This window comes from Xenopus tropicalis, chromosome 1 (genome assembly GCF_000004195.4).
Source record: "Xenopus tropicalis strain Nigerian chromosome 1, UCB_Xtro_10.0, whole genome shotgun sequence".
Taxonomy (NCBI): Eukaryota; Metazoa; Chordata; class Amphibia; order Anura; family Pipidae; genus Xenopus; species Xenopus tropicalis.
In genome coordinates, this window is record NC_030677.2 from 6,242,049 (window position 1) to 6,269,874 (window position 27,826).

At 41.8% G+C, this 27,826-nt stretch overlaps 1 protein-coding gene across 1 annotated transcript; it reads left to right on the plus strand.

Moving 5' to 3' along the window:
- Positions 1-1,113: 1,113 nt before the first annotated feature.
- LOC100488739 (vomeronasal type-2 receptor 26) lies at positions 1,114-26,783 on the plus strand. Its single transcript, XM_031895190.1, has 4 exons — positions 1,114-1,364; positions 16,391-16,493; positions 18,363-18,537; positions 25,876-26,783. The coding sequence occupies exons 1-4, from the start codon at positions 1,114-1,116 to the stop codon at positions 26,781-26,783; spliced, it is 1,437 nt and encodes a 478-aa protein (XP_031751050.1).
- The last annotated feature ends 1,043 nt before the right edge of the window (positions 26,784-27,826 follow it).

The window sequence follows — 27,826 nt, forward strand, 5'->3', positions numbered from 1 at the left end:
CCTTACTCTGTTCTACACACACAGCCCAACCCTGGGGCCCCTGTGTCTCTCTGTGCCACTGACTGTTACTGGGGCAAATCCTCTCTCTGCTCTCTATAAAATGAGGGTTGGATGAGCCGGGCCCCTTACTCTGTTCTACACACACAGCCCAACCCTGGGGCCCCTGTGTCTCTCTGTGCTACTGACTGTTACTGGGGCAAATCCTCTCTCTGCTCTCTATAAAATGAGGGTTGGATGAGCCGGGCCCCTTACTCTGTTCTACACACACAGCCCAACCCTGGGGCCCCTGTGTCTCTCTGTGCCACTGACTGTTACTGGGGCAAATCCTCTCTCTGCTCTCTATAAAATGAGGGTTGGATGAGCCGGGCCCCTTACTCTGTTCTACACACACAGCCCAACCCTGGGGCCCCTGTGTCTCTCTGTGCCACTGACTGTTACTGGGGCAAATCCTCTCTCTGCTCTCTATAAAATGAGGGTTGGATGAGCCGGGCCCCTTACTCTGTTCTACACACACAGCCCAACCCTGGGGCCCCTGTGTCTCTCTGTGCTACTGACTGTTACTGGGGCAAATCCTCTCTCTGCTCTCTATAAAATGAGGGTTGGATGAGCCGGGCCCCTTACTCTGTTCTACACACACAGCCCAACCCTGGGGCCCCTGTGTCTCTCTGTGCCACTGACTGTTACTGGGGCAAATCCTCTCTCTGCTCTCTATAAAATGAGGGTTGGATGAGCCGGGCCCCTTACTCTGTTCTACACACACAGCCCAACCCTGGGGCCCCTGTGTCTCTCTGTGCCACTGACTGTTACTGGGGCAAATCCTCTCTCTGCTCTCTATAAAATGAGGGTTGGATGAGCCGGGCCCCTTACTCTGTTCTACACACACAGCCCAACCCTGGGGCCCCTGTGTCTCTCTGTGCCACTGACTGTTACTGGGGCAAATCCTCTCTCTGCTCTCTATAAAATGAGGGTTGGATGAGCCGGGCCCCTTACTCTGTTCTACACACACAGCCCAACCCTGGGGCCCCTGTGTCTCTCTGTGCCATTTCTGCTGCTGGGGAAACTCTCTCACCCTCTGCCTTATACTGGGTTAGACTTTTATTTCTACAAATAATAATGACTGGAGCTGCAGTTCATTATAATCACTTCAAAGTGCTTTTATATCTGATAGTCTTGTGTGTGGGACCCTGCGGCTCTGGAGTGCGGCCCCGCTATCCTGCCTGTCGCCTGGAGATCATTAACACGCGGAAGGAATATGAATATATACAGGAAGGAGACATTATGATCGGAGGGATACTAACCATGAATTCCTATGCAATCAATTTTCACTACCCGGGGGATATTTTTGACAGAATTGCTTGTGTCCAGTAAGTAGCCTCTCCAAAAAGGACAGAACTTCATAAAATATTTACTTGCCCTCTTAACACCTAGGACTGAAGTATCTTAATGTGCATCTGGTATATTTAGGAAACATATTCTTTCTGGGCAGGTTTGGGATTGTACATGTTTGTAAAACTCAGTGGGTTTTTGGAAAATATATATTTCTAAACCATTTGGTACAGCTTTAGTTTTGGAGTAGCTAAAAGCTTTCATAGGGCATCTGGTGTGGGTGTAACTTTGCTGGGACATTTTCAGTAGGTTTAGACTGGTGCTTTTTTTGCTGTATTTATAGAGTATTAGGGAAAGTATAACTTGGTGTTTATCTGGGACATTTAAGCAGAAACAGTTCCACTGCATTTCTTTAACATATAAAGGAGTATCTCACCTGAAAAATATTTCTAAAAGAAAAAAGACATTATATATAGTAGTAAATAATAGTGCACAAACACAGAAACCCAGAAGAGGTTTATATCAGCTCTTATTTATTTACTGTACAGAAAAGAAAATTGGATGCATTTAGAAATAAAAAGGGATATTCCTAAAGCTGCATTTGATGACAAACAGGGACAATTCACTTCATTGTTCTAGTTTCAACTGAATGACTGAAGTTACTGGGGTGACTGGGGTTATTAAACTGGTGGGTGCAGGAAAAGGTGATGTACAGTGTTAGCCAGTCAAGATGTTTACAGGGTATGAAATAAAAAATAACAAAAGTGGTATAAAGGTGATACCTTATTGGCTAACTAAGATAATCACAGCTTTCAGAACATTCTAGTTCCTTTTCAAGCTGATTACAATGAAGCTGTGCTGCTCTCTGATATATATACAGCATTCAGCTCATAGATCAAATAACCAGAAAAAAGGAATATCTGTGTGGAAGGTGTTAGCAAAGTCATATATACGGGGGCCTGCAAGGGACAAATAGATACAAACAGATACGGTACAGGATAATTTGGATCAAAGTGACTGGATATAAATGAGGGTAAGTTACTGAGTGGGATGTAAATGGAATTCCATGGGATTAACTGCCCCAGTATCTCTACAGATGTTGGTATTCCTGGCTGGGTGCCAGCAGTTCCTAATCTATATAATTTGCCATAAATCCCAGGCCCAGGTTCAGTCCCTTCCCCAGAAAGTTTTCATTAATTTGTACTCCCAGACCTTCCTTTAAGTTTCCCTTAAGGACCAAGATTCCTAAATCATTTATGGAGAGGTGAGGGCTGTTACACTGGTTCCTACAGGTGTGTCCAGTTTGTTATTTGTTATGGATAATAAAAAAACAACAAATATAAGATTATTGTAGAAATGATACCTATATTGGCTAACAATAGGAATAGAGTGCAAGCTTTCGGAACTCTAAGGCCCCTTCATCAGGCAAAATACAAATGAGAACTGGAATGGCACAACATTTATACTGATAGATCAGAGAGAAGTGGCACAAGCAATAAATTAGGGCGTTACAGATAGATAGAGATACCACCTCTATGCTGACGATACTCAGATCTATCTTTCCTCTCCTGAGCTCAACCCAGAGCTTCTAACTGGCGTCTCTTTCTGCCTGGCCGCTATCTCCACTTGGATGTCCCAACATTACCTTAAATTAAACCTCTCTAAGCCTGAACTGGTTTTCTTTCCCCCATCCAATGCCCACATTGTTCCCGAGGTATCTATACAGGGTAACAATTCTACCATCACCCCATCTTCCCAGGCCCAGTGCCTTGGGGTTACCCCCGATTCTGCCATGTCCTTCACCCCTCATATCCAATCACTTATCAAATCATGTTACTTTCACCTAAGAAATATCTCCAAAATCCGATCATTTATCACCCAAGATGCTGCCAAAATTCTTATTCACTCTCTTAAAATATCCCGCCTGGACTACTGTAACTCCCTATTAATTGGCCTTCCCCTCCAAAGACTGTCCCCTCTCCAGTCCATAATGAATACTGTTGCCAGGCTCATACACCTCTCCAACCGCTCCTCCTCTGCCGTGCCACTCTGCCAATCCCTGCAATGCCCCTCTGCCAATCCCTGCAATGCCACTCTGCCAATCCCTGCTGTGCCACTCTGCCAATCCCTCTGCCGTGCCACTCTGCCAATCCCTGCCGTGCCACTCTGCCAATCCCTGCACTGGCTTCCCCTACCATCCAGGATAAAATTCAAACTAATGACTCTCACATTTAAAGCAGCCCATAACTCTGCCCCACCCTACATCTCTGAACTCATCTCTAGGTACCATCCAACCCACTTGTTACCCCCCTACTGACCTGCTCCCCAACTCCTCTCTCATTCCCTCCTCACACACTCACACACAAGACTGTGCAAGGGCTGCCCCCCTTCTCTGGAATTTGCTCCCACAAACTGTCAGACTTTCCCCCAATCTCTCTGCCTTCAAGAGATCCCTAAAAACACATTTATTTAGAGAGGCTTCCCCTAATCTAGTTTAGCAACACCCTGTGCCCCCCCTCTCACAACTCTGGTCATGCCCATTCCCACACCTTGTGTCTCAACCCTTTCTCCTTGTAGATTGTAAGCTCTTTGGGGCAGGGCTCTCTTCACCTCTTGTATCGGGTACTGATTGCTTTATATATTACTCCTTGTAGAGTGTAAGCTCTTTGGGGCAGGGCTCTCTTCACCTCTTGTATCGGTTACTGATTGCTTTATATATTACTCCTTGTAGAGTGTAAGCTCTTTTGGGCAGGGCTCCCTTCCCCTCCTGTATCGGTTACTGATTGCTTTATATGTTACTCCTTGTAGATTGTAAGCTCTTTGGGGCAGGGCCCTCTTCACCTCTTGTATCAGTTACTGATTGCTTTATATGTTACTCCTTGTAGATTGTAAGCTCTTTGGGGCAGGGTTCTCTTCCCCTCTTGTATCGGTTACTGATTGCTTTATATGTTACTCCTTGTAGATTGTAAGCTCTTTTGGGCAGGGCTCTCTTCCCCTCTTGTATCGGTTACTGATTGCTTTATATGTTACTCCTTGTAGAGTGTAAGCTCTTTTGGGCAGGGCTCCCTTCCCCTCCTGTATCGGTTACTGATTGCTTTATATGTTACTCTGTATGCCCAATGTATGTGACCCACTTATTGTACAGCGTTGTGGAATATGTTGGCGCTTTATAAATAAATGTTAATGTTAAAAGATAGGAAAAGTAATTAAGGTTTATTATGTTTTACTATCTTCACAAGGTATCTCTATCTATCTGTAACAGTTGTACTGCCCATGGATGCTGTATTCCTCTAATGTTACTTAGCCTTATCCGCGCTTATCTAATATTAATATCAAATGTGTAGATTGAATTAGAAAAAACACCTTACCAATAGTGTACAGTAAGTGAAAAATGCTAAGCAGCTGCCTTCCTCCAAACTAATCCTAATCAAAACAAAACTATCTTAAACCAGAGTTGGCGCTCATGTGAAACAAATTACCAAGTGATGTGAATAAATTCAAAAATATTTATTTATTAGTGAATTACCATAAAATCATATTATGTGTATATGATTTTATGGTAATTCACTAATAAATAAATATTTTTGAATTTATTCACATCACTTGGTATTCCTCTAATGTGTCTGGGATCTGTATTTGGCTGAATTACAGACGTGGGGGCAGGTTTTGCATTGTTTTTGGGTGCAGGGATAAGTTCCATTTTTGTTGGGTTGTATTAAGGCACTTTTGTTATATATATACTAATACAAGAATTTATATCAAGCCACTTTGATCCACATTATCTTGTACCTTATCTGTTTGTCCCTTGCAGGCCCCCGTATATATGACTTTGAACACCTTCTGTGACCAAAAAACCCTTGTTTAGCCAGTGCATGATCTATCCAAGATGGTGGCAGCCCATTGTTCTGTTTTCCCGCCGAAAGGGTTTTAAACAAAGAAGCTCCCAGAAGTCCCCTCCAGAGGAGCTGGGCAAGTCCCTCCTAGGTTAAACCCCTCCCCTAATGATGCTGCAGGGGACCCTGCCAATTGGAGCTGCTAGGGTTGGGTTAAGCAGAAGCAGGGTCAGCCTCCTAACCAATCAATCCTAGGGGGTGTGGAAAAGAGGGGAGGTACCAGCAGCAGGGTAGAAAAACCAGAGGTTGTGGGTGGAGGAGGAGCTTTTTGTTCATCTGGGTGTAACCTCGCTACGGCAGGACACCCTCCCCTGCGGGTCCTTTGGATCCATCCTAGCTCAGGCAGGACACCCTCCCCTGTGGTTCCTTGGGATCCATCCTAGCTCAGGCAGGAAGATTCCCTCCAACTGGGTTACCCTAACCCCTGTGGAAGGACTGTTTGCCCTGGAACCAAGGTAGTGTGTTTCTGTGGAACTACCCAAAAAGGAACTTTGTTTATTCCCATTGGAACTGCCTGGGGAGGCTACCCAGGTAATTGTGACTGTCTGGGTGGGACACCTTTGTGTATTGGGGATTGGGCTGGGAGACTCTGCCTTTGTTCCCTGGAGACTGGGCAGAGGGGGGTTGCCTTGAAGACTCCCTGAAGGAGGATTGATGTGATTGGGACTTGTGGACCTTCCATGCATATTGCCCTTTCCCTGTTTATCTACATTTGGTTGTAATAAACCCCTGTGAAACAACCGCTGTGGCACGTGTGGTATTTCCCTGATTGTGCTAGCGGCTCATACGTCATACGTTGTGTGACACCTTCCACACAGATATTCCTTTTCTCTGGTTATTTGATCCATGAGCTGAATGCTGTATATATATCAGAGAGCAGCACAGCTTCATTGTAATTGAAAAGGAACTAGAATGTTCTGAAAGCTTGCTATGATTATCTTAGTTAGCCAATAAGGTATCACCTTTATACCACTTTTGTTATTTTTTATTTCAAAAGGGTTACCCTGTAAATTGGTGGGGTGACATTAGCCTGTGCAAGTGCCATCTTGAAACTGGTAACAACTGTACATTCCTGTGATTTATAACCCATAAGGCCATTCTTACAGCACGTGTTTCTGTTCCCTGGGACTTTTATGAAGCAAAATATATATTTACATTCAAAAAGGTCAAATCTGGGAAAGAAAGAGAGGGGGCTAACCTAGGAGCCTGTCTGACTATTGCCGTGCAATTGTAACTGAGCTACAACTAAAGAGGCAGACAATCATGCACCATCATTTTAGCTTTCTCATTACATTAGTTTTTTTTTAAAAAGATGTAAAATTATTCAAAAATGTAAAATTTAATGAACATTGTCAGAAGCAACAAATCAAATAAGAAGCGATTTGTGAATCTCTATAGAATAAACCACAGTGGCAAATTTATTCATTTTTACATTGCTTTTGTCCAAATTTGTGCAAATCAACAAAAAACATTTTTCAAATCAAATTTACAAAAACTAAATTTAGAAATCACTGAAAAAAATTGCATAAAAAAACACTAATGCAAAAATAAATGAATCTCCCCCATAGGGGAATAGTTTTGTATAAATATGAAACCTCCAAAATGTTCAGTTTTCTTGGGTAATAACTTTCCACTTTGTTTGTCCCCCAAAAATCATAATGATTTCAGAGAGCTCTAAGAGGTTAAACATGAATAAAGTTTGGTCGGGGCGTTTATATTCACGGATGTTTTGTGCAAGTTCTCACCTAAACACATAAATATTGCACAGCTCCGCCCCTCTTTCTTTTTTTATGAATTGCTGTGAGATTCGCATTGGGCACAAATATTTACAAATGGCGCACAAATGAAATGGATGTTTGCGTGAGCCTGGCCACTGTGTGTTTGTTGTGTGCGAATATTGCATTGACGGCAGTTTTATTAATAGAAATGTGCAATTTAGAAAAAACTTGAATCCAGAGTGTTCATTTATATATTAAATGTGCAATTATGCCACAATTAAAGTAACACTAAAGCATAAAAAAGAATATGGGTAGAAATGTTTGGCTGTATGGTTTGAGCCCCTGTACCAGCCCAAAGCCCCCAAAGCTCTATAGAAATAAAGCCCCATTCCCCTGAAGATGCCCACAGTAGCTCTCCATCTTTTGCCCAACTACTGCACATGCTCAGTCTGCTCTTGGCTGGTGTCACTGAGCTTAGGGATCCACTCACAATATTCTTCTTTCCTATGCTTGCTCTAGTCTCTGCCTGTTCCCTATTAAACATGCATACAGGCCAACCAATCACAGTGCTGTCTGGCTGCTCCCTAAATAACTGCAGTCCTGCTCTGGCACTTTGAGCTTGGGGCGAGACTTTAGCTGAATCCTTAATTTCCTTACCTTTCTCTGTTCTGTTGCATAATGGTGAGTCCTGCAGACGTACTGAGCCCCATGATCTCCCCCCACTGTTTGTGTCAGGGTCAGATTGCTTAGGAAATATTTAATGTGATTGTCATCTTCTTCCTTACATTCTTATGGATTCTTATGCTCCATCAGCTGATGGGATTATTGTTGTTGGATGTACCCTGATCCCAGCACAGAAGTTCTGTTTCCTGTTCTTTGGACTCACTATTAGGGCGAGCCCCTTTATCTCTGACCCCCAGGCCAAAAGGCACTTAGGTGCAATGGTCATTGGGAACCTTCACACAATGGCTAGGGTGAGCCCCTTTACCCACGACCCCCAGGCCAAAAGACACTTAGGTGCAATGGTCATTGGGAACCTTCACACAATGGCTAGGGCAAGCCCCTTTATCTCACGACCCTTAGGCCGAAATGCACTTAGGTGCAATGGTCATTGGGAACCTTCACACAAAGGCTAGGGCGAGCCCCTTTATCCCACAACCCCCAGGCCAAAAAGCACTTAGGTGTAATGGTCATTGGGAACCTTCACACAAAGGCTAGGGCGAGCCCCTTTATCCCACAACCCCCAGGCCAAAAGGCACTTAGGTGTAATGGTCATTGGGAACCTTCACACAATGGCTAGGGCGAGCCCCTTTATCCCACGACCCTCAGGCCGAAATGCACTAAGGTGCGAGGGTCATTGGGAACCTCCATGCAATGACTAGGGTGAGCCCCTTTATCCCAGACCCCCAGGCCAAAAGGCACTTAGGTGCAAGGGTCATTGGGAACCTTCATGCAATGGCTAGGGTGAGCCTCTTTATCCCCTGACCCCCAGGCCAAAAGGCACTAAGGTGCGAGGGTCATTGGGAACCTTCAGCGAAAGGCTAGGGAGACCCACCAGGCCAAGAGGCAAGGCTCATTAGGCTCAAATTCACCTGAAGGCTAAGGAAAACCCCTTTATCCCTGACCCACAGGCCAAAAGGCACTAAGGGGCAAGGATCATTGGATTCACCTTTGCCTGAAGACTACACTTGCTCATACAGTTATAAAATATCCCTTAGACCTAGTACAGTACCCCCAGCATGTGCCCAGTCCATTCACCATGGGGAAAAGGCAGAAGGTCTATAGGCAAAACCCCATTGCACAGCTCTGTCGGGGGGGTACGGCCATATTGAAGTTTCCTATAGAAGGAGTTGCATTTTTCCCCCTTCTCTAAATTCTCCACCTTAGGCTGATGCCACACCAGGCGTAGGGCTGATTTTTTCGGCAAGCGGAAAAACGCTTGCCGAAAATTCAGCCCTACGCCTGCTACTTGTGCCTGCACCCAAATGAATGGGATACGCTCGGGTGCAGGCACATGTAGCCGATATACGCATGAAAACGCGAGACTTTGCATTCTCTCGCGTTTTCGTGCGTATATCGGCTACATGTGCCTGCACCCGAGCGTATCCCATTCATTCGGGTGCAGGCACAAGTAGCAGGCGTAGGGCTGAATTTTCGGCAAGTGTTTTTCCGCTTGCCGAAAAAATCAGCCCTATGCCTGGTGTGGCATCAGCCTTAGAGATGAAGATATGCCTGGATTTCCCCTGAAATAAACAACGCAATTAGACCCTGACAAATTCCCTGACATAATCACAGTAACATTGCTTATGGGCCCCCCCTTTGCTCCCCCATAACTTCCTGCCTTCCCAGCAGGTCCAACCTCAGCTTCATGGGGTTTGGCCTGGAGGGAATGTGCCATTGTGCTTGCTGTACTAGTGATTTGGCTTAAAGGAGAAATAAAGTCTAAAATTGAAAATCATTAGAAATGCTGTATTTTATATACTGAACATAGATATAAATATTATGAACTTACTGCACAAGCCCAGGGATTGAGAAGCCTAATTAAAGTAATAATTTATCCTTTCAAATTTGTCCACAGGGGGCTGCCATCTTGTTACTTTGTTATACCATCTTCTATAAGATCTGGCTCCTGCACATGCTCAGTTTGCTCTGGGCTGCTGTTGGGAGGCGGAGCTTAGGGAACGTAGTAAATTATCAAAACAACAGCACAAAGCCAGTGGCTGCATAAATATGCAAAAGAATCCTCCAATGAGAATCCCAGCTGATGTGAGTAAATCCGGCTCCCTGTTCTCTGTTCCTGCAATTGGAGTTGGGAGCAATAAGCACAGTTTCCCAGCACTGAACAAGTCTGTCCCTTTATCCCCATGTCTGATTCCTGTGCCATATAATGACGGGAAAATGACATTATTATCTCTATATGTAAGATAATATCAAAATGGCTGATATAGTGCTGGGAATCTAATCAGCATTCTCATTGGTCAATGCTTTTGTGTATATATTTTTTTCCTCCATAGAGAACTAGGTGGAACCTACAAATGACCCCATTGGCACAGAGACACAGGTGCATCATGGGTACAGGTACATATAAACTAGTGCTGCCCTATTATACACATTGTATTACAGGATATCAATACAAACAAGCTTTAGCTCAGTATTTAGACATAACTTGTTTTTAACAGACTCCCAAATATTCCCATATCCCCATCCCCCAAAATATCAGCTCAGAAGATAATTGGGGCTTTTTCTAATATAAACACATTCTGAATTCTCTCCTTCTACAAATGACTTTCTCTTATACTCACATTACACTGACCAAAGCAAAGGGCAGATGAGCAGCCAGGGGGTGCCATACAGCCTGGGGGTGCCATGCAGACTGGGGGTGCCATGCAGACTGGGGGTGCCATGCAGACTGGGGGTGCCATACAGACTGGGGGTGCCATACAGACTGGGGGTGCCATACACAGCCTGTTTATAATAGTGAGACACAAACTCTGAGCTCAGTGTCAGTCACTTTGCAAATCAGCATGCCTGGGAAGGAACATAGTGTTTGTGCAGAGGTTCCCCTGTACATGTTGTTCTGCCTATACACCTACTGGCACAGTTTGGCCTCTCCCCGTGTGTAATGCACACACACCCCCATGCAACTGCTTCATAAACACTTTGACAGAAGTTATTGGTCTGTTTTGTGGTTGTATATAAAAGCAAAAAACAAAAACAAAAACCCAGCGCCAGTGCTAAAGCTAGTAATATTCTGTACCTTAGCCCTGGGGGGGGAGAGTAAGGGGCAGATACAGTCACTGTGTTACATACAGAGAAACCTTTACAATGGGGCAGTTTATTCCCAGAGGGGCTGTTTGTAACAGCAAAGTGACTGGAACTTTTGTCACAGCTTCTGCCTCTGTTTCCAACCTTTGTAACTTATATTTGTTACACAGCTCAGTATTTGGGATCATTACAAGGGGGAAAGAGAAGCCACACTAAGGATTCAGCTAAAGTCTCGCCCCAAGCTCAAAAGGCCTTTAGTTTTTAAGAGAGCAGCCAGACAGGACTGTGATTGGTTGGCCTGTATACATGTTTAATAGTGACCAGACCAAGCAGGCAGGGGAAAGAAAAATATTGTGAGTGGATCCCTAAGCTCAGTGACATCAGCCAAGAGCAGACTGAGCATGTGCAGTAGTTGGGCAAAAGATGGAGAGCTACTGTGGGCATCTTCAGGGGCATGGATCTTTATTTCTATAGAGCTTTGGGGATGTTGAGCTGATACAAGGGCCCAAAACACACAGCTAAACATTTCTAGCCATATTCTTTTTTAGGCTTTAGCTGTCCTTTAAATTAATAAAAGTGTAACTTAAGGGGTACATTTACTAAAACTCTATAATTTCTAATTTTTAAAAAAAAAATTAAGGGACACTAAACCCTTCTGCACAGTGCGGCTCAACCAAACGTTACTAAGCTGGACTACAAATCCCAGAATAATGTAACATATAATGAAGGGTGAGGCATGCTGGGAGCTGGGACAGCTTTATGTTTGGGTTTACTGTACCTTTAAGGTAGAATTGGGACATCCAAAAGAGACAGCAGACAGACAGGAAGAGATGCAAGTTAAGAGCTCTGGGTTTAGAAGGGGAGAGTATAGATATAGCTGAGTATCTTCAGCATAGAGGTAGTACTGAAAGCCATATGAGTTGCCAAGGGAGGACGTGTAGAGAGAAAATAATAAGGGGCCCAGAATAAAGCCTTGAGGAACCACAACAGGAAGTGGTAAGGGAGATGATTGTCCATTGAAGGAGACACTGAAAAATCAATTTGTGAGGTAAGATGAAAACCAGGACAAAGCAGTGTCACAAAGGCCAAGGAGAAGGTGATCCACAGTGTCAAAAGCAGCAGAGAGATCAAGAAGCATTAGAAGTGAGAAGTAGCTTTTGGCTTTAGTCGATAGGAGGTCATTACTAGATGAAGCACATAGGTTTGAATGTACTTCTTAAGATTTATTTGGTGGGTCATTTCTGTTTCCTTTTTCTAGTATCCTTTGACTTTTGTTTTCTTTATATTCTTAACTAGAAATCAAAATATTCCAAGGAAACACTTTATTACACTGCAGTTTTCAGTAAAATTCTTTCCAACATTAAACCTTCTCGCTACATTGACAGATCCGTTATGGAGCTACAGACCCAATGCTCAGAGTCTCCTTCCCATACTTCTTCCGGCTGTTACACAGTGACACCCAGTTTTATGATTTGGCCAAGTTTCTAAAATATTTTGTCTGGACCTGTGTTGGGATAATTAGAGCTGAAGACGACAGTAAAGATGTAGAACATTAACTTCTAAAACATATATCTCTGACCTTGGGATAAGTGTTACATTCAGATTCATATGTTGACCTAGATTAATATTAATTACTATGAAGAATGGAAAAGAATCATTCAGCAGTCTTTAGCCAATGTAAACATTATTTCTGGAACATTTTCTGTTTTATTCCTACAACAATTAATTAAACTAATTGATGTTCTTGATAAAAACTCAATGGTCTTCACTTTTAGCTGAGCATTTAATGGAGACACACTGAATTATACCATGGAAATTGTTAATGGAAGTTTGATAATCATGCAAAACACAATATATTATTATAAGTAGAACTGATCATTTTCTGGAGAACATCCACCCTTCCAGATAGCCAGGAGATAAGGAACTTGAAGATATTTGGATGCAGAATCATTTCTGTATGTCAGAAGACCAAAATAAGAATAAGGTGTATAAAACTATTTACTTTGGACCTTAACGGAATGAGGATTAATGAACACCCTTTTTTTAATGGGAAAGTCACATTAAAGAACATGAAGAACCTACAAGCAATTACCAACCAGCTGAAACACAACTACATGAAAGTGAATAGCTGCCCAAATTCACTTTTTTTCTACATTACTGGATATGTTTTCACATTTTGGGTTGGTGAAACTAGCACTTCTGGTTCATTCCTAGCACTACAATTTGTTACCAGAGCTTGAAGGGTATCCTGCTACTTTGGAGCCAACTAGTTGTAGAATATGACTGCACACATACTTTGATGTTGTCCTTGGGTTGTGAGATCCTAAGCCAAAATCCATTTATCTATCTATTCATTGCAATTTGATTTTGCCTTGGTTGATGGATCATTTTGAGCTCATGTGGACCAAAATTATGATATATTCATATTACAAAACATAAATGCCGCTGCACAAAATACATATTTAAACCTATTATTATAATTCTAGAAAATGAAAACTGTGTTAGATTGTAAATTTCAAAGGACAGTATACTCCCTTGTGTAACATGAGTGCAATAAATAGGACTGGTGCTCAACATACTTTATGCCTATTTTAATCCAGAAATATTTGGTTTTTTTATTTCTTAAGCTAAACAGGGAAACTTGGTTGGTTTAGCAAAAAAAAACAAAACAACAAAAAACATAATTATTTCCCAATTAAAACAATAGGCAAAAAGTATGTTCAGTACCAGCCCTGTAATTCCACTTATGTTGAACGAGTTGGTATACTGCCCCTTTAGTAGGGAGTAGTTATCAGCGAATTTTTTCACCAGGCATAGATTCGCAGCAAATTTCCATTGGCGAATTGTTTTGAAAAACTTCAATTCGCCAGGGAAAAATTTGTTACACATAAAAAATTTTTGTTGGGCGTTAAATTGTGAGTGGTCGCATCCAAAAAAAGTGGGGGCGACAAAAAAGAAGACGCGAGTGACAAAAAAATTGTGTGACAAATGCATTTCGCTAATTTTTCTCCGTTTTGCAAAATTTTTTGGCGAAGCGGACCGGGACAGATTCGCTCATCACTAGTAGGGAGAGTTGACAAGGGGATACTGCACATTTTAGGAAATTGAAAGAGAAATATCAGGGGGCATAAGGACACATAAAAACATCCACCTAGTCAAAAGAGCTTTACTGAACTGGAGAGAACATATTATATAAAGCTGTAGTCTGATAAACAGGGGAGATGGAAATTATATGTTCTACATGGATTTCCACTAGAGGTCTCTTATCTGATCAGCTGAGAGTCAGGCCCGGATTTGTGGTGAGGCCACAAAGGCCCGGGCCTAGGGCGGCACAATTTTAGGGGCGGCATGCTGCCCCGCAGCGGCGAAGTTTTAACATTTTGCGGCCATACGGAGCAATGGGGACTTCTCCCCACTGCTCCGTATGGTCGTTTAAATGCCCGCGCATGCACGCTTGCGTCGGCTCGGCGCGGGGGGAGGGAGTGGAGATGTTTGCGCATGCACGCTGGGGGGGGGAGGCCTTGGGGCACCTGGAATTGAAATCCGGCGCTGCTGAGAGTGATATTCTGCCTGGCAGCTTTATGGGTAAGACCCTGCAGTACTGGACTGAGTGGGTCATTTTGCCACTGGCAAATTGTTTAGCGAAACTTCTGTGAAAATTCACAGTGAAAATGGAGCATCAGAAAAAAAAGTGCGGGCGATCAAAAAACCGCGGCAGACCAAAAAAGATGTGGGCGACAAAAAAGATGCAGCAACAAAAAAAAAACCTGCGGGAAATGTGTCTCGTGAATTTTTCTCTGTTTCGCAAATTTTATGGCACAGCGAAATGGGACAGATTCTCTCATTACTACGTCTGACATTCTATCAACACTTTATCCCATTCCCAATTGCAAGACTTCTCTCAGACTTCCGTCTGTCTTTGGAACTTTCTGCCTTGAGCCTTAGGACTCTCCCCTTCTTCCAAACTCTCATACGCTCCCTGCAGACCCATCTGTTTAGGGAAACTTATTCAGTGTATCTTGATTAACCAGACATCAACTTATTATAAATTACCAATTGTTTCATATTCCTTATGTTTCAAATGTAGCCTATCCCCTAGATAGTAAGCTCTTGCGAATAGGAAAATCTCATCCTACTTTTACTCTGTAATCCTTGTTTGTTACATTATTGTAAGACCCCTGTTCATTTTAAATGAGTGTAAAGTGCTGCGTAACTTTCTGGTACTATTTAAATAAATAAATGTTGATCATTCTAATGGGAGATTTTCTCTTTTTTTCCTTCTTTTTTTAAAACAGGAGGTTGAAGACCTATAGGAAAAAACTACATAAACTGTCAAAGCTCTAGTTACAAAGTCCTCTGATAAACTTTAACAACATTGATTTTTTCTGTTATTGTTTTTAATTGTATCTTTCCTTCTTCCTTCAATGTCTGTGTACTTGTCATGAGATCTATGGGGAAGATTCAGTAAAATATGTCAGGGCCCATCCTGCTCTGTGCCAAACTGCTAGAGATCCAGGAGGTGCCGGTGCCACTGGGGGAGTGTCTGTGCTGCAGATCTGCCTGTGAACTCCAGTGTGTCTGCCTCTGAGACCCCCCGGTGAGTGGGCCACCAAAGGCAGGATATTGGCAAGGCTACAAGTGTAGGTCTTTCATCTGCTCAGGTGATATTTATACCATGTCCTACCAGGGCAAGTGGCAAACAAACAGCCCAGGAAAGAGACCTGAAGTCAACACCAAAAATCACAAGAATCAAGTAGGGAACATGAACCGTTAAACATAAAAAATGGTTGGGACTTAGGGACACAGCATGAAACAGACAGGAGACACAAGAACTAGGCAAGGAGCCAGAACAATGCAGGAACCAGATGGGGAACCAGGCCTGGAATTGCAGGGTATTCAGGAGAACAATAGGCTGGCTCCAGCAGGGGATGCTTTAATGACCAAGCAACTAGGAGCTGCATTAGGCAGGCTTATATGGGTTCTTATTTAAAGTACCAACTCTAAAAGCCTGAAGTGGCTCACTAGATAAATACAGCAGAAATTCAGCAAATAATCCAAGGTTTGAATCCAGACAGATCCTTGCTCATTAGTGAGAGAAAGAACTGGATGCAGTCACTACATGAACTGGTACCATTAATTATAAGTACTTGCATCCAAGGCCGCTCAGCACTGCAGTGTCTTCCATGCCTCCTTTACTGAGCACAAATGCGCAGGGTTGGACTGGGGGTGCAGAGCTTACCGGGGCTGCCCCAGGGCCTCCACCACAAAGCCCAAGCCAATGCACTTTAAACTTACCTTTGGCATGTCAGGGTTGGGAGATTATTGGCCCGGGGGAGCACAGGCCCCTGATCAGGTTTTGCCCACCGGGTTTTTTTCTGTTCCCCCCACGACGCACCCCACAAGTGCATCTGTTGCTGCTGTGGATCCCTAAAGCTATACCATCAGGGTGCTCAGCTTATTATTAGATGTACTTGTGCCTAAAAATCTGAGAGCACTGGAACAATGGCATCTGATTTGCACATGTTTTGGTGCAGCCTTAGTTGTGTCAAATACATCCCTCCATTGCATCCACCCTACACTGGAATTATGGGGGAAATCTTTCACTGTGGGTAAACAAATATGGTGACTTTCACCTGAAAGCTTATTTTGCACTTACAATCATAAATAACCCCTAATATCTTCCCACAGTCCTCTTCTAGAACTCTATAGAGAATTCCAAACCTTCCTGTTTGCTATTGATGAGATTAACAGGAACCCGGATCTGTTACCCAACATCACCCTGGGATACCATGTATATGATTCCTGTGGGGATCCCCGTCTCGCTATAGGGAGTGCCCTGCAGATATTATCTGGCCCTGGGAATGTGGTGCCTAATTACTCCTGTAGGGGCAAAGGGGAAATTGCTGGATTTATTGGAGATAAAACGTCTCTCACATCCCTGCCTATAGCCCAGCTGCTGGGTGTATATGGCTACTCACAGGTAAGTCAATGTAAATTTGAACGTAAAATCTTTAGCCATACAAATTTACATTTATACTGTAATAACATAAAAGGGGTCACTTACAACTGCAGGTGCAGTGAGCAAAGTGCAATTTTGTGCCCAAATTGCCATTTTTTTCTTTTGTCAGAATTCCAGTGTTGGGGGGGCAAGGCAGTGATGCACTTCAAGCACTTGATGCAATTGCACTGCACTGGGTGCCAATTTGCCAAAATGAATGCAACTGTGCATGCCTTTGGTTTCAAATCACAACTGTGCTGAAGTCCACCTAACGTCATTTCTGGTGAGTGATATCTGTATCTAATGGCACCCGGAGTGAGGGAGCACTGGAGGTACTGCCTGGTCGGGAGGTGGCACAACTGCACTTGTGGTGGTAAATAACCTCTACAATTGTACTTAATTTTGTTTGGCTGCTCTAGTTACTTGACAGTGTGAGGGTTTTTATGACCTCCTGTGTGTATTGAACTGGGCGAAAACATAATGACCACAACTCCTTAGGGGAACATAATAGAGAGATGATATTATATACATTGGCAAAAACATCACTGCTACATTGTCTCATGGCTTTTCCAGGATCCCAGTCTGACGGAGCTTATAGGAGCAGCAGGTATTTGTGCTACTTGTAAAGAAGGTGTGGCTAAATGGTTGGCTGCCTAGTGCTATGTATTTGTGGAGTGCAGTCATTTCTGATCTCAAGATTTATAGGTGTGAGGGAAACTTACTCTCCTTATCCTGCCCTGTATAATAGCTGCCCTCCTAAGATAGAGCCTGGGACAGAGGAAAGGCTGATGCCATTGTTGTGGTTATGGGCCTTGAGAAGGCCTAACTCTCAAACCACTTGGACAGGTATTGGACAGGTATTGAATATTGATCTGGAAATTTTTCCTTATGATTACAAAACAAAAACTGCGGTACCACATTATCCAGTGGCAAAAATAACAAATAAGAACCAACAAATACAAAAATACTGTAGAAATGACACCTATGTTGGCTAACAATAAAAATACATTGCAAGTTTTCAGAGCACCAAGGCCCCTTCATCAGGCAAAATACAAATAAAAGCTGAAATGACACAACATTTATACTGTTAGATCAAAGAAAAGTGTTCATGGGAATAAATTAGGAAGTTACAGATGGATAGAGATAATTTGTAGAGATATTAAGAATTAAGACCTTCATGTCCTGAAGCCTGTGGTCCTGATTGTGGGAGTGCTGTGGTCCAGTTGTATCTCAAAGCCTGGCTAAAAACAATTGATTATTTAAAGGGATGAGGATGGAAACTGTCCAACCTAAGATATGCAGGATGGCCTTTTGATTTTTTGGTATTGGGATGTTTGTATGGTTCCATTTTTAAAGTAGATGGTGGTGTCCAGGAAGTTGATGTGTGAATAAGAATGGTTAAGGGTTTCATGGTGAAACATTTCACATTGGCTGGAGAAATAGTCCCCTAGTTCACATAGATTATCAATGTATGAGACTGGTGTCAGTGCTGTGTTTCTGTGATAAAACTAAAGAGGGATGACGCTAAAACATTATCCTTTGCTGTGCTTTCTAAACCTCTTACTGGGCATTTTGTGCAGACATTTTTCTGTAAAAGCTGAAGGAAATGATTTGCACATTTTATAAGTTCTTTGACATGTAAATGTATTACTTTGCTTTCAGATCAGCTATGGCGCCACAGACCCTACACTGAGTGACAGGCGGCTTTTCCCATATTTCTTTAGTACAGGGTTGAGTGATGATATTCAGCACATTGCTGTGGCAGAGCTGGTGGAACAGTTGGGTTGGACCTGGGTGATCATTGTGGCCACTGCTGATGAAAGTGGAGCGAAGCAAAGTTTGAACCTGCAAAATGAGATCAGCAAACATGGTGGCTGTGTTGACATCGTTATCTTTATTACAGACGATGCTGATACAAATAAGCCAAACTTCAATAGAATACGGAAATCAACTGCTGAGGTTATTATTTTGGTTGGGTCGCCATCTGAGTCTAATTTAGTGTCACTATGTACTCTGGAAAATGTGACTCATGATAAGACTTTGGTGTTTACGTCATCATGGCGTGAAGATAAGCATCAATGTATGTTGCTATATAATTGCAGTTTAAGTTACATACATGCATACAAACCAACTGAAGAATTTGATATTAAGTTCAATGATTATGTTTTATCTGCAAATGAAGACACCAAATTGGTTAAAGATCTATTGGCAACTTATACTGTCTGTCGGACTGAAGTGGATATCAATAAATCCTATTTTATGAACTGCACTGTGAAAAATACATTACAAGAACTGGGAGTTTATTTCAGGCACAATGCGGAAGTGTACAGATCAGTATATACAATGGTACATGCCCTGCACACTAAGCTCTCTGTATCTGTAACACACAGGGATAAATACGTCCCAATAAAAACACATAGGAAGCAGGTAAGATGTCTAAACTGACCATCTAATTTTGTGTCCTTCTAACTAAGTTAAAAAATCAGCCTAGTACCAAGTAAGGAATGTATCATTTTTGGATAATGTGGGCACAAGTCGGCAGAAGGAAGCCTGGAGCTGCCACCAGATTGAAGGCATTCAATAGATGCACTTGCACTTTTTGGGCAACATCTTTGGAGTTAGAAAGGTTGCATTTGGATGCCATATGGTCCATGGGTGCAACATGTCCCTTTTAAAGCAAATAAGCCCCTCGACTGCAAGGTTATGCTTTGAAAAATATATCAGAAATTATTATTTTAACCTGCTGCTATCTGTAGTAATAAGTCAAACCAACTGGACTTGCTGTGTTTTCCTAAAGAGATTTTGCCAGTCATCCAACTGGCTTTCTCAATTCAGAATGACTTGTACAAAGATCTTCCTGGAATAATAATAATTAGAGAAGTTCTCGGGGAATACCAAGTATTGATATTGATTTTGGCTAATGATCCATCAATCATCTTAAAGTGCAGCTATAACCCCCCCTATTGTTTCCCCCATAGAGCCTGCACTCTAGTTGGTGGAAACTATATATTTTTTGAGAAATATAGCCCCCATCAGTGCTAGGCTATCCACAACAGGGGGGAGCTCCCAGGGCGGGTCATGGTGGCCATGTTGTTTAGCGCACATGTGCATAATGAGCAAATGTCCCCACCTGATGTAGGAGCGGTAGCCTGATGTAGGAGCGGTAGCCTGATGTAGGAGCGGTAGCCTGATGTAGGAGCGGTAGCCTGATGTAGGAGCGGTAGCCTGATGTAGGAGCGGTAGCCTGATGTGGGAGCGGTAGATGTGACCCTATTAACTCACACACGTGCACATAAGGACCAAGGTGTGGCACTCACTAAGTGTATGTGTGTGTCACAAGATGGCTCCCTCCTGGTGCAGGTAGCCTAGCACTGGTGGGGGCTATTTTTCTCAAGGAAAACTATTGTTTTCCTCAACTGGATTGTGGGCCTTTTGATGAGCCCCAACAATAACAATGAGAAGGCAATCAAGGTATCAGGAAAAAATATTTCTAAAATATGTTTCTCTTGATTCTTCCAATTTCATGTATTTTAAAGTTGACTTTCTCATGTCATTGATTATAATGTATTCATTGTGCAGTTACATCACTACATGAGAAACATGAATTTCACTGATCCCTGGGGGAGAGAAACACATTATAAGGAATTCAGAGAAGTTCGCAGGGAATACCAGATATTGAATCGGTGTTTCATTAATGTTGGCTATCATACTATCATTGTTGGAATGGTTGTGTTGACAGAAGGGGAATCCCACAGTTACATGAACATCCAAAAAATAGTATGGAAGAAGGACACCAAAAATCAGGTACACAAAAGCAAATGTAATTATTTAATGCTGTAGGTAAGAACATTGTGCAGTAAGGTCTGAAAATAAATCACTCCTATACTTTAGATTTTTTGATTTATGAATTTTGTCATTTTAAAAATGGGAAAGTAAGAAAGTCAAGGAGAAAGTCCTAAGTCCCAAAGTAGCTCAGTTTCAGATAATGGGAATCAAAGGAAAATACCACATCTTCTTTTAGCTTTTCTCTTACCTTTATGTTGCCTTCACCCCCTATTTAGTTGCTTGTTTCCTATTCAAACGTGGAGCAACTGCAGGCAAGTGAGTTTCTACTGTCAAAATGCCATGTGTGCCATAAGCCTTAGAAGAAAATCAGTGGTTTTCAACATACTTTTCTCCACATGGGATTCCTGATCCTGGCTTGTTGTGGATTAAGCCAACTCCTTTTCTAGCCTAAACCTCCAACTGACATGACTAGAGCTTGTCATACATAGGATAATAGTTAGTGTAATAACTGGGCTAGTTATGCAGCCAAAACTATTGCATCCTTGGACAGTGTCGGTTGAATGTTTAGGTAGATATTGACCATGAAGGCAATAAGTCATGTTGGGCTTTTATCGTGCATTCAGCCAGGGGCAGAACTAGAGAGGAAGCAGCCCTCAAAATGGTTAAAGGTCATCTCATTTAGGGAACATACACCCATTTATGGGCAGCTTAAACTGATTCAGACTAAGGGGCAGATTCAATAAACCTCTTTTCTCATTTTATTTTTTTTTAAATTTGAATAAGCTCATTTCCCCAAATGTCTGACATTTATCAAAAAACCTGAAATTAAAAAAGTTAGTGCGGGAAAAAGTTGTGAAAACTGGGACTTTTTCTAATAGTCACATGATAACCTCTATTTTCCAATCATTGCACAACGACCAACATTAAGGGGCAGGTTTATCAAAATGTGAGTTTGGAGCTTAATACATAAATACTCACCCACGTTCCATTCATTCCTCTGGGATTTTTAGAAGTGTATTTAGCAATTGTTGAACTCACTTTCATCCACTGATAAATAAACTTCTAAAAATCCATTAGGAATGAATAGAATGTTACATAGTTACATAGTTACATAGGGTTGAAAAAAGACCATTGTCCATCAAGTTCAACCCATCCGAGTAAACCCAGCACACAACCTATACTAACCAATCTATACACTCACATACATAAACTATATATATACAACCAGTAATACTAACTGTAGATATTAGTATCACAATAGCCTTGGATATTCTGATTGATCAAGAACTCATCCAGGCCCCTCTTATAGGCATTAACAGAGTCTGCCATTACCCCATCACTAGGAAGGGCATTCCACAGCCTCACTGTGGGTGAGTTAATGCATTAAGCTCTAAACTCAAATAAATCTGCCCCTTAATTTGTAATTAGTAATTGGGATAAAGTTACTATAATTTACAAAGATAAATTAAAACTCCAATGACTTACTATAGATACAGTGTTACAAGCTAATGTGTCATTTATTTTTACAGACTCTGAAATCCCAGTGCTCTGCCATTTGCCTTCCTGGTTACAGAAAAATCTCAGGGAAATCATTGGCTCCCTGCTGCTATGACTGTGCGCCCTGCTCCCATGGGGAGATCTCTAATAGAACAGGTACTGAGTCGAAATAATAATGTAAGCTTATGGTTAAGTAGCCCATCTGTTACCCCAAGCTACACCTGATTTTACCCAGGATGAGACTGTATCCTTCAGGGGTGAGCCCTCGCTTAATATGGAGGCCAGGTAGATATGTGTTGTATTTCTCAATAAATGGGCGCCAGTGGTTCTTAAACTTGAAACCATGAACTGTTTATTTACACAGCCACTTGGGAATAATTACAGCACAGAATAGGTAGGTAGTAGCATTTCACAGAACATGCAGTACTTACAAGGAATAGTCACAATAGCGCTGCAGGGCACAATGGGTTACCCCCAGCTTTCAGGTATATGCTTCCAGTGGAACCTGGGGGATCACTATCTAACCCTAGGTCTGTACACTGTTACCCCTACTCTGGGCAGTATTATGCCTGGGATTATAATCCCTCTACAATTCCTGGTTGGAGCCAAAATGAATGTATATGTATGTTGTTCACTAAATAGCCCTGCCTGTCTATCACAGCTAGTGTGATCTATAACAGGAGCTGCCTATTCTATCTGGACCTACCTATTCCCAGATTCCACAGTAACTCTCTGCCTGCTTGCTCAGGCAGAGACTTCACAAAATGGCCTCCAGCCTCACGGCTGCTCAGCCTTTTATACCAAAGTGCCACCTGATGGCCAAACTGTGGAACTGCATAAAAAGGTCATGCTATGACCCAGGAACAAGGGACTTACTTCCCATTACATTAAGGACCCTTCATAGCTGTCCAAATACTATGGGACCACAGGGTTAGAAAATGTACAATTTACAAGTTCCCTACAATAATAATAACAACAGTTACCAGGATATTTGGTGAATTGTTGTTAGTATGGTGGTGTTTCACTTCTTTTTCTAGACCTTTGGTTTGGGTTTGCTCACCATTCTGTAGCGCTCATCAAGTAAATCAGTATTTTTTCCCTTTTGCATTGCAGGGCCCAGCAGTGACTTCCCTACCCAGATTTATTGGTTTATAAAGGGCTTTGGTATTTTAGTATTTATAGAATATATGGTAAATATCTCTTTAATTTAACCCTTTAACTGGCAACGACATGCGCCGTACATTTTTTGGCAGATAAAGATACTCTCTGCAGAAGCAGCATGTGCCACTTCTGCAGAGAGCTTTTAGACGATGACAGCCCCCTGGGGAACGAGCCAAGCAGCAAGCAGTGATCACATTGCGTCTGCTGCTTGTTACCACTTCCTGCTCCCCCCAGCGCCGGCCCACTGACTTCACGCAACATGGAGGACAGGACTGCAGCACCAGGACCAGGCAAGCTTCAGGACAGGTAAGGGTGATATTTTTTTGCTTTTATACTCATTTATACACACTTACACACACTTACATACATTTACACACACATACAGCACACAATTTTGCAGTTTTTTTTTCTTTTTTGTTTTTCATTTTGCACACTTATACACACACCTATATACACTTATATACACTCATATTTACACTTACACACTGTCACACAACTTTTACACATGTACACACATGTATACACATTTTTTATTTTATTTTTTTATCTTTTTTTTACCACTTTGTTTTTAGTTTCTTTTCCTTAAAAACTGTTAATTATGACAGCATGACTATTGGATCAGATATTCTGACCACTAATTACGCTGTTGTGTGACTTATTTTGTTGTTTCACTAATTTGCACATTTTTTGTGGTTTTATTGCATTTTTATCCCTGTATTAGTATTCCTTATCTGTTTTTAGCGTAGCTTTGCCATGTGTAACTTTGGTGTAGAAAAATAACTTTACCTATTTTGAATTCATCAGAATGTGTACTTTCCAAAAATATATGGTTTTCTGGGGGTCTCTGTATAGTTAGGGGGGATACGGCACATAATACGCTGACAGGGGACTCTGTATAGTTGGGGGGGTTACAGCACATAATTCTCTGACAGGGGGCTCTGTATAGTTGGGGGGGGTTATGGCACATAATACTCTGACAGGGGGCTCTGTATAGTTAGGGGGGGTTACGGTGCATAATACACTGACAGGGGGCTCTGTGTGCAAAAGTTGAGTTGGCAGGCGAGAAATCCATATGCGCTATTTTCATTTTGGGGTCAGTACATATCACAGACTTTGGTATATCTATACATATTGGGCATCAAACTGTTCAGTAGACCTTAGGTGTTCCTATTTGGGGGGATTTGCCTTTGTACGCAAGAGATTGTGTGAGATAAATGCAGCAAACTGCAACATTTTTAGGTGACTTTCTGGGGTGAGTGTACTTTTTTGTAGCATTATCCCACATAAAGGATGTAAATGTGTTTATTTTGCAGGAGCTGAAATGATAGATCATATGAGGGTATGTTCCCATTGGGGCCCCTACATGCCACATACTTAGCTAAACCTATGCATATTGGGCATCAAACTGTTCAGGGGACCCCTGGCATTCATATTTAGGGTGATTTATTTGGTTACTTTATGACCTGTAGGAGATAAGATACTATAGACTGGAAGCTTTGAAGCAAATTTTTTTACAAATTTCACACATTTTGATATAAACCAAAAATCTTAGGAAAGCATTGCAACTTGATAGTTTGGAGTAGACAGAAAATTGTGCCTATTCTGGATTCCCCAGAATCTGTTCTTTCCAGAAATGTGTAATTTTCTGGGATAAACCTTCTGTTAGTGGAATTTTTGGCCTTGAAATCTAAAGTATGCAGCTTTCTGGCGCAGTGCTTTGGAAATTTGGTAGTGTACTGCTGGGAGTTTTTGACTTATACAAGTGAGAAATCTCCATAAAACTATATATATTTGGTATTGGCGCATTCAGGAGACATGGGACTTTCCAAATCAGTTGTATTTTTGTGCATAAAATAATGTTTTGTTTTTGGTATGTGTGTTTATATTATGAAAAATATGATTTTTTAAAAAATTTTAAACATTTAGAAGCCTATATCTTGTTACAGAATTGGAATTACACCAAAATTCTACCATATAAGCTTCAGTTGTCTTGAAAAAAACAATATATAGTTTTCCTGGGTTAACTAAAAGTCCCCCCAAGGAAAGGCCCCTGAAGGGAAATAGTGCAAAACGTTCAAAAACTGTCTGGCAATAGAAGTTACACTTTGACCAAAAAGGCTGGCAGTGAAAGTGTTAAAGGGACCCTGCCATGATATTTATGGGGTACTTTTTATTTCTAAACCACACAGCAAATAATGTCATTTAACATTTTATTCTTGAACCAATAAATGTAATTGTAGCTGTAATATTGGTGTGTAGGGGCCATCTCAGTGCATTGTGCCTGAGTCTGAGCTTTCAGCCAGCACTACACATTAGAACTGCTTTCAGCTAACCTATTGTTTCTCCCACTCCCATGTAACTGGAGGAGTCCCAAGCCAGACTTGGATTTCTTACTATTGAGTGCTATTCTGATACCTACTGGGAGCTGCTATCTTGCTCCCTTCCCATTGGTCTGCTGATCAGCTGCTGGGGGGAGGGGGGATATCACTCCAACTTGCAGTACAGCAGTAAAGTGTGACTGAAGTTTATCAGAGCACAGGTCACATGGCTGTGGCACCCTGGGAAATTAAGAACATGGGAAAAAACAGATTACAATGCAGGATTCTGCTGGAAAAGCTCTATTAACTGATAGGTTTAGAAATAAACATGTTTTCCCATGACAGTATTGCTTAGTTTGTGAGAGAGAGAGAGACATACGTAGTATACATAATGTACATTTCTTTTTTTGCAGATACAGAAAATTGCCTTAAATGTCAGGAGAATGAGTGGCCAAATCAGGAGAAGACCCTGTGTATTGAGAAGCAAACTGAGTTTCTTTCCTATGCTGGTGATCCCTTAACCCTGGTCATAATTATCTCATCTGTAATCCTTTTTATAATAGCAGCAGTTATACTGGGAATCTTTATTTCATTCCGAGACACCCCAGTAGTGAGAGCCAATAATCACACTCTGAGCTTTATTCTCCTTGTCTCCATCAAGCTGAGCTTCCTCTCTGTGTTTCTGTTCCTCGGTCGCCCTGTGGATATAACCTGCATGCTCCGGCAAACCTCCTTTGGGATCACCTTCTCCATAGCTGTGTCTTGTGTCCTGGCCAAGACTCTCATGGTTTCCATTGCATTCAAAGCCACCAAGCCTGGGAGTCCCTGGAGAAAATGGGTTGGAGTCAAACTAGCAAATGGGCTTGTTTTTATTTGCTCATTAATTCAGTTTCTGATTAGTGTTATCTGGTTGGTTGTTGCACCCCCTTATGTAGAGAAAAACTTTCATTCTGAACCTGGAAAAATCATCATTCAGTGCAATGAGGGCTCAGCCATTGGCTTCTATATTGTCCTCTCCTACATGGGGCTGTTGGCATCTGTGAGCTTCATTGTAGCTTTCTTGGCTCGGAGCTTACCGGACAGTTTTAATGAGGCCAAGTACATCACTTTCAGCATGCTGCTCTTCTGCAGTGTTTGGATCACAATGATCCCGGCCTATCTGAGCACCAAAGGCAAATACATGGTGGCAGTGGAAATATTTGCCATCATCTCTTCATCCTGTGGCCTTCTCTTCTGTATATTCCTACCCAAATGTTACATTATTATATTCAAACCAGAGATGAACACAAAACAATGTTTGTTGGGAAAATGTAATAAATAGTAATTTGTGGGAATAATATATATTTATATTCTTTGACTAAGAATAATTTATTCTGAAATAAAGTTTTGTGTAGTATTGCACTAACAATCATAATGCTGGAAAAAAGAGTGTATTTCAGAGAATATTAAATATATGGGTATACAGGTATGTCATGTCTCCAGCATAAGCTCCCATCATCTCAACATTTTTTGTTACTCATTTCCAGTGAACTCCCTCTGCTGGCTGTTTGCTGTATATACAGGTATCCATATCAGTGTAATCTCTGACCCCATGGAACCACCATACTCCTGACATGTGACCTATTGCAGTGCATTGTGGGAGTTCAGACCCCATTTTGTAGCCCATACTGTGGAAGAAGCACCCCATATCCACCTTCTCCCCATTGTAGGATCGCTGGTAAGTATGTATGTTTGTATGTATGTATAACTTTATTTATAAAGCGCCACAAGGGTTCGCAGCGCTGTACAGTCTTACAGGATACAAAATTACACACAGGGAGGATGAGTGATATAATAAATAAATACAATAAATACATATATGTATATATATATATATATATATATATAAGTGCCATGTGGTATGAGACACAGTAGGAAGGAGGTCCCTGCCCCGTAGAGCTTACAATCTGAGTGGTTGGGTAACATACAGGCACAAACTGGAAGGTAAGAGTGCATAATACAGTATAAACCTGTATTATGATGTTTATATGAGACAGTAAGATTTAAAGATGTGGGAGCTCCTGATCCATATTAGTTCTGGGGTTAATTGTCCCCTGAATGTGGCATTGGAGCCAGAGAGATATTTGATGGATGAAATATACTGCAGTAAGATACTATCCATTTCAAGATCTGTTCTATTTGTTATATGTGATACATGTCACAGGGCACTTAGTATATTGCATGCACAGGCATTTATCTTGTAATTTATTGTGTCTGCTAAATATATTCACGGAATATTATGGGTTAAATGGAGGTGAATATGGGGTTAATTATCCCCTGAATTTGGCATTGGAGCCAGAGAGATATTTGATGGATGAAATATAA

Excerpts from the sequence above, each read along its gene's own strand:
- LOC100488739 (XM_031895190.1), top strand. The coding sequence starts at position 1,114 with ATGACTGGAGCTGCAGTTCATTATAATCACTTCAAAGTGCTTTTATAT. Across the intron at positions 16,494-18,362 it reads ACATCACCCTGGGATACCAT|ATCAGCTATGGCGCCACAGA; the intron begins GTATATGATTCC and ends CTTTGCTTTCAG. Across the intron at positions 18,538-25,875 it reads TGAAAGTGGAGCGAAGCAAA|ATACAGAAAATTGCCTTAAA; the intron begins GTTTGAACCTGC and ends CTTTTTTTGCAG.